General features: G+C 40.2%; 1 protein-coding gene across 1 annotated transcript in view; it reads right to left on the bottom strand.

Moving 5' to 3' along the window:
• Positions 1 to 348: 348 nt before the first annotated feature.
• Positions 349 to 12,251, bottom strand: part of pdgfd (platelet derived growth factor d) — a 41,510-nt gene continuing 29,607 nt past the window's right edge. Inside the window, exons 5-7 of the mRNA XM_068317283.1 lie at positions 10,944 to 11,157; positions 4,814 to 5,031; positions 349 to 2,907 (exon numbers count right to left, since the gene is read on the bottom strand). Coding sequence (XP_068173384.1) covers positions 2,773 to 2,907; positions 4,814 to 5,031; positions 10,944 to 11,157 — 567 coding nt within the window. The 3' untranslated portion in view covers positions 349 to 2,772. The remainder of the gene's footprint in view (positions 2,908 to 4,813; positions 5,032 to 10,943; positions 11,158 to 12,251) is intronic.

The raw sequence follows: 12,251 nt of genomic DNA on the forward strand, positions 1-12,251 counted from the left end.
ATCATCTAGTTTTGAACTGCTTATCCACCATGTTGGGTCACTGGTCTTTTGGAGCCTATTCCAGCTGAATGGTCAAAGGCAGGGTACACCCCTGATAAGACACCAGCTCATCGTGGGGCCACATGAAAGACAAACAACCATAAATATATATATATATATATATATGATATATTTATCCATCCTAATATTATATTTTCCAATTTCTAGTATGGAGTTAAGTTGAAAAATGTTACTTACAATGATTAAATTGGTACAATTATATGATCTCTTCTAAATTACTTCCTGTAACACTTTGTACTTGATCAAATAAACTCACAGATCAGAGAAGAAAATGAAGATACTGATGGCAGCAGTGCAAGAAACATTTTATTTAAGAGAACCAGCTGAAAAAAAAACAATAAATTATTTCAGTAAAGCTTACATTTTATCAGAAATATTTCTATGAATTCAGCAAAGCTGGTTGAGTTTCTTTTTATTGCTACAAAATGACAACTATGAACAACTTTTCTCTGAGCAGAAAACCACAATTCCCACAATCCTCCGGAGAGAAGCTGAAACCCGGGACAAAAAAGAAGCATGATGATAATAATGATGATCAACATTGATGTGGTGGTTTTTGACAGTCTGGGCTACAAAATCCAAACACAAGTGGGCCCTGAAACATCTTAATAAACGCTGATGTGGTTCTGGATCTAAAAACAAACTGGGTATGAGGAAAAGGAGGAATGTGCTAGTCACACCAGAAATCTGTTTGACAGGATGCACACACACACACACACATACTCACACACATTCACGCACACACCCTTTTTTTTACATTTACTGTACATCTCCTGCAGCAGGTTTCATGAGAGCTCGAAAACATTCATGGATATTGTAACTTTACATTTTGCTGCAAAGCATCTTGGAAAACGATACGTTAACTAATCCCACATGATGTATCAGCTGACCATCCTGAAACAAGAACATCATCCACGCTCTGTTTGTGTTTCAAAACACAACATTTGAAGACAGAAGACAGATTAATACAAACTCAGGTTATGGATATGTCTGGGATTGACAATCCTGGAGTATGGGTTAGTACGTAATCGTTCTAATAGCAAAACCAGGAGCAGTCACCCTGAACCGTCGCAGATTTATCTTCCTACACCTACTTTGCGTGCGTGGTTGCATGCTGACCGTTGCATCTGCTGCCAGCTCTCACAGACTGCTGGTAACCCTCCACCTTTTAGACAAAAGCTTCTCTTCCTGAGTAGCTGACACAAACACACACATGCACACACACACACACACACACACACACACACACAAAGCATCTCTCAAGTATCAGCTGTATTTCCAGCTGAGATGAAGAGCATCAAACTAATTCCAACAAAACTCCTTTTCACTTTGGTGCAAGCTGTGCACGGGGTTTTGTTTCTGAAGAATGAAATTGCGTGGAAAAAAATAAATTAAAATGAGACACACTGAAGACGTGAAATGATGCTGATCGGAGCCCCTGAAGTAGCTGAAATCTTGTTTGGGCTCTACCTCAAACGGGGATACTGTTTGAACTCTCATCCACTGGTAAACTACAGATAGGAAGCTTGTTTGAGCGTCCATTCTCTTTCCAAAAATAACCCCCCACACCAAAAAAAAAAAACCTCCATGTCGCTTTTCCTGAGTGTTTTGACTGTAAGCAGCACAGTTTTTATCCGAGTAAGCAGAATTCCTGTGCGGCAGTCGGAATGCCAGGAACGCTCAGAAAAGTGGGCAGAGCGCTGCAGCCTCATCTGACATATCCTTTGATGTGTTACGTGAGTGATGAAGGGAAGGAAAGAGAGAGTGACAGAGAGAGAAAGGAAGAGGGTATTCAGTGAGAGGGAAAGAAAAAACAGGAATTATACGGATGAACAGACAAGCAGGAAGTGTGGAATGCAGGAAAAACAAAGAACGGTTGCACGGAATAAAAACAGCACTGAGGAATTTGATATAAATAACTGCACTTCTTATATTTAGGTTGGTGTGAAAGCCTAGGGTGTGTGTGTGTGTGTGTGTGTGTGTGTTTGTGTGCAATCCAGATCTGGAGGGTTGTGGTTAGCCTAATTTCACATCAAGATAAAGTGTTATTTTGGTTTACACTTCCTCCAAACCTCTCTCTCCCTCCTTCCGTCTGTCTCACACTCACTCATCGCAGCGTGATCCTGACAGAAGAAGCGCCTGAGGATTCTAGAAACGCTCTTATTATAGCAAAAAGAAACCAAATAGAAAAACTGTTTACACAGCAGCGAGACTCGCTCTCTGCTCAGTTCGAGTTAGCATCTGTTGAGCTCCTTCAATGGCAATGCAAGGGTAGTCATTTTCAAACCAATATTAGTGTTATTTCATCATTAATGTGTGTTATTTTCTTTTAAACCCATCATGTTTTTGTAAGTTATATGTTTAGGGGATGAATCAAAAGGGAAATTTGTCATTTCATCACTTTAAGGTGTAAAAGCAGTTTGAATGTAATCTGAATGGGGTCGATTTATTCTCCAAGGTGCAGTTCAGTTAGATATCAAACATCTTTGGGACATTTATGCATTTATAAGCCCGGCCTGCATACGGAGGAGGCTTGGTGGTTTACTTGCAAGAACAAATCATTGTGCATGACAATAGCTGCATTTGTCAAAAAAAGACAATCTCTTTTCTGCTGCATGTGTTGCTGTATTGCTGTTATTATACGAAGTCTGTTGCAAAATAGATAAGAGAAGAAAAAAAAAACTTGTCCAGCAGTTCCAGATGTGGAGATCCTCAACGAGGGGGCTGGGAGGAACACACACACTCGCACTTTTCATGGTGTGTGAGGAAGATCTCAGCGATCACCCAGCGCACCTGCGGCCTCCGGTGGCGTTGATACAGAGTGATCTCCGGGGCGTACTTCAGGACCTGGAGGAGACAGGGAGATAAAGACAGCGGGAAAAGAGTCGGATTTATTGTTGGCAGGTAGGTGTTGAAAATACTGTCCTACTGTCACAGCTAATGACAATGAATCCCAGCGCAGTAGGTGGTAACACGTTACCTCGACGTCCAATCACATCTCATTGTGAGTGGAGACTTCAGCAGGGATTTAAAGGGCACAAGAAAAAATGTAAAGGATGGACGGATTTACAAGGAAAATAATCAAAGACTATCACGTAAGATAAAAGATAAGAACTCACACACACATCACAAAACACAACCAAAACAAATGGACTTCAACATACACCAACATGGTTTCAAAGAATGCAGCAGTGTGCTGTGAAACTTGGACACATATGAAGACAATTAGGAACCCACCCTTCCCTTTATCAATCATAACTGGCCCCACAAGAATTCCTGTTCTGTTTCGTACAAAGACAAAACAGTTCACAGGATCTCAACATTCCAAACACCAAGCAAGTGAAGATGGTAGAGTTTATTAAACTGTAGAGAATTTTAAAGATCGTAATTTAAAGGAATAAGAATGCAAACAAATATTGGATGTTAACGAAACTGGGTTTAAGGATTTACCTTTAAATTTGACAAAATTACAAATGAACTGAAGACATTCAGTAGTTTAAGTTTGGCAGCATTATATTTTATATATTTTTTGCAGGTGCCACCTCGGCTGTGAAAAAAGAGTGAAAGTGGTAATTGTTCTACCACAGACAGAATTTGTTCCACAAAGCTCAGTGAGAGCAAAGCGGCCCGTGATTTATATCAGGACTTTCCAGCAATGAAACAATAGCGTGAGTAATAACTCGTTTCTTCAGAAGTTAAGCCAGTGACGAAAGTAGTTACAGTTATTGCCTGCTGGGGGAGGAGGTGGGACACACACACACACACAGACACACACACAGACACACACACACACACACACACAAACACACACACACACACAAGAACGTATAGACACAAAAACACCCTTTTCATGCTCATACACAGAGACTTACACACACTCACATACGTACATGCGGTACAATTACAATCCAAATCCCACTTTTGTCTAAATTTCCATTGTGTGATTCCTACCAGAGAGAAAGAGAGAAAGCCCTGTGGGCCAAGTTTCAATAATGAAGCTGTATTTCAACAAAGACACAAAGAGATGGAGGGAAAAACGGAGAGAAGAATGAATGACAGGCTTAAAGAAAAAGAATGGTTCGCTGTAAAGGGATAAATTGAAAATGGGAAAGGGAAGAATGGAAGGATGATGGTTGAGAGAAAAAGAGTGATGGACTGCTAATGATCCAGTGAGAGTGATATTAAGTGATTGGAGAGAGGAAGCAGAGACTTACATATGAAGTAATGAATGAAATAAGGTGTGTGTGAAGCTCCTGGTGCATCACTACTTCATCCGAAAGGCTACATCCCTCCTCCACCCTTCATTCACACGAAATAAGACTAGAAACGATCCCTGTTGTTCAGTCCCAACAAAACCAGACAGACAGACAGACAGACAGATAGATTAAACTTGAATGTTTATGTGCGTAGGTAGTGCTGAACATAGGCTGGGTTAACTCAAAAAATTATACCAACTCATTGCCTTAAAAAACTAAGCTAAGTCAATTTAAAATAAAGGAGTTACCTGAATTTGAATATTTTAAGTTGACTGGGCTTAAAATATTCCAGTTTTTGTTAAGTTGCATGAACTTATAGGTTTTAAGCATTGGCTCACTTATTTTTAATGGACTTAGCATGGTCTTTTAAGACAATGGGTTTGCATAGATTTTTTTAGTTAAGACAGCATATTTTAAATCATTAGATTTGAAATCATTAGGAAAAAAAAAAGGATGAATAAGAATGCTTTGGTGGGTCCTTGGATCAGACATCCTACCTCGTGTAGTTTCAGAGTCATCTTGGAGGCCTGGCAGGTGCAGCCGTTGTTCCAGTTATTGGTTCCGCAGCCACAGTTGCCTCCACAGCGTTTGACCAGCAGACATCGAGGGAAGAAGACGGCGTTGGTGGCTCTCAACTCCTCGCGCAGGTTTACGGAGTAGTTGCGAGGAGTGCAGCTGTACCGCCTGACATCGTCGTAGAGACGGTTCAGATCAACTGGACAGCAAGGTACAGAAAGAGGAAAATAGCTGCTTAGGTTTTAGTCTCATTTATTCCTGTTCTGCTGTGGTGTTTTCCAGATCAGTGTGACACATCTTTATCTTGTATTTCATGAGATTCAGTGTTTAGTCCTCGCCTGCTCTTTTGTCACTCGTGGTTTTACGCAATGGTTCCTTTTTTTAGTGAATAAACACAAAAGATATCGGGTTGTCGTTGACTAGTTATTGTCCATGACCATTTTGTTTCTAACACAGTAGCGACCCTCGTTGATGAAAACAGTTTTGATTTATTATTGTTAATCTGCTGCCTCATATCATCATAAATAGAAATGTGTGGCATGGAGAAGGACAAATGGAACCAGAGGAGGGGGATGAACGAGACAAATGTGCTGCAATTCACACTAGAAATAGGCTCAATATTGATTGAATGGCAATGCATGAGAGATGGAGTAGGACTATTAGATATGAGTACAATTGCAACCAAAATTGACTGTAGAGGAACAGAGATGAAGAAACAGAGACATAAAGATGAAGAAGGAGAGAAAATAATCCAGAAGTAGAGGAGGAAGGAGGGCCCGCTCATTGATTGCAGATAGATGTATTGATTGCAGTGCTTCTTTGTGTCACCACATTAGAGAAAATGAACTTGTTTGTGCATAGAACCTTTGTTTGCTAGTCTGCTGCAATGGTTCAAAACTCATTTCCAGGGGAACTGGTTATTGTGAGGCAAGTTAATGGAAAATAGAGCATTAAAACGGATAAATTCATGAAGGGGAACAAGAATCTGTTAACTGTGGAATATAGTGGAGACATTTTTCTTGCCTTTTTCTCTGCAAGCAAACCACATTGACCACAAGTGGTATGAAGGGCAGATGAGGCACAAGACAAACAAACAAAAAGACTAGAGAAGAAAATGAACAATGAAGAGTGTCAGATTGCTTTCTTCTCAGAGGTCATCAGCAGGTAATCAGGACTGTGCTGTCAAAAACCTGAGGTGGTGATTAAACGATGGACTTCCATATTGGCTCACAATTCTCTCAAAGGTTCTCCAGGGATTTAAAGCCTTTTTCTTCTTTTCGAAAATTGGAGGTTATATTTCTTTAATATTGTTCAAACCGTTAAAGAATGGAGCTACATCAGTCTCTTGCACTGTGCCCTCTTTTTAACTACTGGTTTCTACTTTTGTAATAAAACGCTTTCTTGATTTCGGAGTCAGTGACTTTGAATGAAAAAAAGAAGCTTTTATTAAATTGGGAGATATTCATAAAGTCAAATAATGAGGTTACGTATGAGGTTACTTATTTGGTTTTTCTTTCACAATAAAGATAAAAAAAAGTGGTATTTCAGACTCAAAAAAACCAAACTAGATTGACAATACACGAGCATTGGTGGCTCTCAAAGCAGGCATATTTGGATATTAAAAAAGAAAGGTCTAAGTTTTCAGCTATGGATGGACAGTGTAGGCCACATGTGTCAAACTCAGGGCCGGTGGGCCAAATGTAGCCCGCCACATCATTTAAGCAGCCCGCGAGAGTATAAAAGGCGAGAGTATCTAAAAGTAAATAGGTCAAAAGTGTGCTTTGACCAAAAACTTTCCAGAATTTCCCACAATGTAGTAACTAAGCTCCATTTTAACCTTGACAAAATCATTTTGAACAAAGTTAATATCCTAACTTGTGTGTGATGTTATTTTTCTTTATTCACTTCACTCTATTCACTAGTTTGATCCTTGCTTGATGGAGTTCTGTGGGTTTCATAATCTGACAAATTAAAATGGTTCATGTTATAACAAAGCAACAAGCAAACATATTTTTTTCTGTGTAACTGTAATGTTTGTAACTTGAATAAGTAACAAATTCAGAGTTATTTAACATTAAGGAGTAATTAAATTTATTTTACATAACACTGAATTACATTTAGTTACATTTATGATTTACATGTGGTCTTTTGAGGACAGCCATTATGCTGATTTGGCCCTCTGTGAAAATGAGTTTGACGTCCCCGGTGTAGGCAGAAACGACTGAAGTGTGCTCTACTCTGATTTAGTTGCTACACTAATAAACACGTTTGTAAAAGGTTTAATGGCCTCCAGAGGTTCAGAGGAGACAGACGTGATCGCCCACCGGTCCATAGTGACACTTCACTATCTGCAGAAACCACTTTAGGAGGTTTAGGAGACTTGCCCTCAGCAACTTGGAGAAGAAATTGTTGATGTGTTCACCTTAATGGCAGAATGCAACTGTCCTCTGTTCGATAGATGGAGACTAAAAAAGCACTAAACTGTCCTGACAGAGTAGGTTCTTTCAACCTTGCCCCTCAGGCATTGATGGTGGATTGAATCTACTCTAACTGGATAGTGGACTCCTCTCGGAGACCATGACTGATGCCAAAGCACTGGTTTCTTCCTCCTGCGCTGCTCATGCAAGACAGAGTCTGCAAAAAGATGTAAAGTTGCAGCATCACAAGTTGGTTTTCCATCGCATACCCAAACTCCATCAAGGCACAAAAAAGTTGGTGGCAGATAAACCCAAATGTTCTGTTCCCAGGGAGAAGCAAACATCACAGAGCAAGCAATGTGGACATCCTGCATCATTATGACTATGAAATCAGGTAGAAGCAGGTTTTGGCTATGAGGGCTGTTTCCATTGCCAGTACAAGCTGGAGTTGGTTGTTTGCCCAATGACTCTAAAAAGCACATAGAGCCAATTAGAGAGCACAACCTGGCTGAAATCAAAAAGTCAATTTTTCAGAGAAGATGAAGCTAATTTTCTTGGGTCATCATTTGCATTTTCATCTGATGGAAGTAAAACCTGCTTCTACAACCCTTCAGAGGCCCAAAGGACTTATCAAGATCGATGTTCGCCGTGTAGCTCGGAGAGATAGACTCCGTTTTCATCTTGACTGCAGCCAGGCAAGATTAAAGATCAGTTATGCACAAGGAACCACCTCAAAATCACACATCCTGTAGTATATTCACACAACAATAACTCAATAACTCGATGAGAGGGAAACCAAAGTGAAACGGGAAAAGGAAGACTAATGACATTGATAATCAATAAGCAATTGTTCACAAAAAGAAATCTTTGCTGAGTGGGTTACCATTCATGAGACACAGCATGTTGGAAGCCTAATAAATAATGCGCAACAATGGACAGACAGGAGAGTAGCGGATCTGATCATTTATTTTGGGTACATAGATAGAGATGAAGGTAGAAACACAATTTCTACTAACAGCCTTGAGTCTTGTTTGTATAAAGCAGCAAAAAAATGTTGTATTAACATTAAAGGTGGAAAAGAAATTCTGCTCTAACTTTCCTGAATCTGGTCTGAGGAAAATGTCCTCTGCTATGGGATAGAGAATCAGTGAACTGCAATAAAACACCAGATTTTAAGCCAATGCCATTTTCATGGTTGGAGTCAAGAATCATGACAGACCTCTGACAAAGGCTCGGGTCAAATGGGAGTGTGTCAGTGTGTTGGTGTGCAGACTCTTCTGGTCTGTGCGCTCACACGGATGAGCTTGTCCCTTTTTCAGAGGAGTGAGTGCAATCTAAAAAAAAATCAATGAACCTTGTCAGGGACTGTTGGAGAGACAAAATACGAAGACCGATAGCTAGCAAGACTACAAGAATGACTGTGACAGATGGTAACACAATAGAAAAAATAAAGCAACTGTGTGTGTGTGTGTGTGTGTGTGTGTGTGACAGTTATAATACACACTCTGTTCCAAAGATGTCCATGGATGTATAAATATCATTTTGTTATTTTTTTGTTTATTTCTGTATGAGCTATGACCTATGTGTTGGACTACCGTCCTTCACAACATCTACGGTGTGTGTGTGTGTGTGTGTGTGTGTGTGTGTGTGTGTGTGTGTGTGTGTGTGTGTGTGTGTGTGTGTGTGTGTGTCTTAATGAAAACAAAGCTAAGCTGCTGACTCTGGCACATTTCTGCTCCACTGCACAGGTTGAATTTCCAATCAGATAGACCAATATACCAAAGACCTGCAGCACCTGCACCTTGATGCAGTGCTGCAACGTTAAGCTCCCCCCAATGTAAAGAACCTCCATGTACCAGCCTATCATGCAAAAATAGATCTGCCTTCATGAACAAAACATTTACTAAGGCACAGATGCCGAAACAGATGAGAAGGAAGCGGTTGGAAGCACCCAAGTTGGTTGGGTTCCAATATGAAGAAATCTATACCACTAGTGAGTCCAGGTCAGTGGCCTCACTTCACAATTAAGATCTGCCTTGTCACCAACCCACAAAGGCATGTCCCTCAATCCATGATTCAAGTATGTTTTCAGGATGTGGTGTGTTGTTGCATCATACCGTGGACAGGAGTTGGTTTCATTTCTTGTCATGATCTCTCATATTGACTTTTATTGCCTGTTTCAATTTCAAAATGTATTTTCACACCAAAGTCCATTAAAATGCTTCTCAAATACTCCTTCTTTTCATGCAAAGCGCACGTGTGTAGATGCATCCAATGACCTATGAAATATCTTAGAAGCAGTTTATACCTTACACTTCATTAGCATGTTCTTACATCTGACTGTCACCTGTGCTATATTTGATCATTAAAAGCTAATGCGCCTCCATCGCAGTTATTACAGCCCAGAATAAACCTTTTCCACCTCAGTGCCGCACAATAATGTGTATGAAAATTACCCTCCTGCTGTGCGGGTCTGGCTTTATTAGTGCAAGGTGACACACCCCCACCCCTTCTAGTCACCCCATCTACCCACAACCGCACCAGGTTGCCGTGAATTATGGTGAATGCAGCAGAGTTTTTGTGAATCACCATCTGCAGCACACTAAAACAGAATGAGAGCATCACCACTATCATCTTCCTGCATCATTTCGACAGTCCCCTGGCTTCATTATAGAAGTCATTGTCCTCCTGACATCAACTGCTCTTGCTCTGCTTATCATGTCTGTCTGAAATGGGCCTAAAACATCACACACATGCAGGAATGATGTTTTTTGTGGTATTTTGAACATTATTGATGGAAAAAAACTCTAAATATTCACTTGTGGAATATTTGCCCTGAGCATCAAAGGCCTCATAATATGCAAAATACACCTTTATATGGCGTTGTAACAAAGAATTCCTTGGCCCATATACAGATGCCCCAAACATGAGAATAAAACATCCTCTCTCTTTTGTACTTGTTCCACCGATCACAAAATATTTCCTCTGAAGCACTGTTCAGATTTGAGGCCAATTTTGATGTCATTGTGGGCTTTGCACTTATTTAGTATTTTTTCTTTTCTTTTACTATTTCTATTTCAATAATTTACATCCATTCTCATCATACCATTCCCATCTAAAGCAGGAATTTAGTGAAATGCATACCATCACTGTGCAATATCTTAAATCTTTCTGAAGTATCTGCTTGGTCAATTTTAATGCATACGTTTCACATAGCAAGGCATTTATTATTTACATGATTCTTATTCTGGGACGTTCTTTAGGCAGTTGCTGCTGATTGGACACTAAGTGACTCTACTTATGGCTATTTTAAGATTTCTCTAATTCATACTAATTTTTTTCAACATTAAATATTGTGTCTACCATCATATCCACATGCTTTTCAAAGCCATATTGTAAAATCTATATTGCTGTTGTCACGGCTCCCAGGGCCTTGGTCTTTCTCTCTCTTTTGCTTTGTGTTGCAGGTCCACAGCTGATCATCATCACCACCATCATCATCATCGTCATCATCAAGTAACTGGGAACACCTGACCGCTTTTCCCAGGGTATTTAACCACGCCTGCCGATTCACTGGGCACGTCACTTTACCTCACAAACAGTTTGGTTGCAGGCATGGATGACGCCTCGATTACTGATAGAATGTGCCTAAGATGTACAGTCATGCATGGCTTATAAAACCGAGAGCTCTTACCTTTATTATATCTGCTTGCGAGGTGATAGGCCCTGGATCTGTACTGTATATGTGTTTGAGTGTAAATGCTGTCCAGGTCCTGCCTCCAGGTGTCTGGGCTCAGGGTTCTGAGAAGCTGCTCCACAGTGTCAAAGGCAGCAATGGTCTTGTCCAAATCCTCCAGTGAGAAAGGCACTTCTGTGACTGTTTCTGGCACCTGCCCTCCCCCAAAGTCCTGCAAAGAGACAAAGGTTAAAAAGTATTCTACCTTCAATTAATCATTTAAACTTATTCAAACTTTAGCAAACGTGCACTGAAAAGTTTAAATCTGCAGCATAGTTCATGGGCTAAAACCTTGGAAAAAGTCATTATTTCCCGCACCATTATTCTATTATATAACCTCAATTACAGTGTCAGTGACGTATGTAAAGATCAGATATTATAACGAGCAGAGACAAGAATTCTACATCTGAGAACACATCATTTTTCCGAGCTTGTCAGAGTCTTTGACACTGAATTTATTTTGTTGCATTGTGGTTTCCTCTTGTATTGTGGTGGGGAGGTCAACACTGTTTCTTTACAAGCACTGGAAATAAATCAAAGCGATTCATGTGATGATGTGGAGATTTTCAGGAACAGCCTCAAAACTGAATTAAAAGTCTTTTTGATCAAACTGATTTGTATTCCTTCAACACATTTCAGCTTCACTTGTCACTCACTTCGAAACATTTGAGTGAAATGGAAAAAGAACTTTTCAAGGTGATGTCTTAAGTCCAGAAAACTACTTATAGAGAGTAGTAACTCGGGGAGATGCTCCTGACACATCACCAGTGTATCGCAGAACCACAAGAAAGACAATTTGGAATCAACCAATCCACTTGAACTGCATCTTTTTGGGGGAGGTAGGAAATCAGAGAACCCGGAAAAAACTCTACCCGTGCAAACACGGGTAGAACATACCAACTCAACACAGATATTTGTACAGAGCTTTGATGCGACAGTGTGACTCACTGTGCTGCCCCTAGTTCCTTTGCAATTAAAATTTTTTCCTACAACTTAGTAAATAGAGTAAAATAGAGAAAAGTAGTATATAGAGAGAGGTTTAACATTCCACTGTGCTTCACATCCACATCAAGCAGACGACAGCAGACATCGGGGGGGCGGGGGTTACCAAAGTAAGAGCTGCATTCACTTAGTTTGGGCACCCATGGGCAAAAACATAAATCATTATATGTACACACCAATGGATTAGCCATCGGGAGCTATTTGGCAGCTCAGTATCTATCAGAGCCCCCAGCACTCTATGAAATGCAGCTGATGTTGGGGATC

Source organism: Antennarius striatus, chromosome 6 (genome assembly GCF_040054535.1).
Source record: "Antennarius striatus isolate MH-2024 chromosome 6, ASM4005453v1, whole genome shotgun sequence".
NCBI classification, from domain to species: Eukaryota; Metazoa; Chordata; class Actinopteri; order Lophiiformes; family Antennariidae; genus Antennarius; species Antennarius striatus.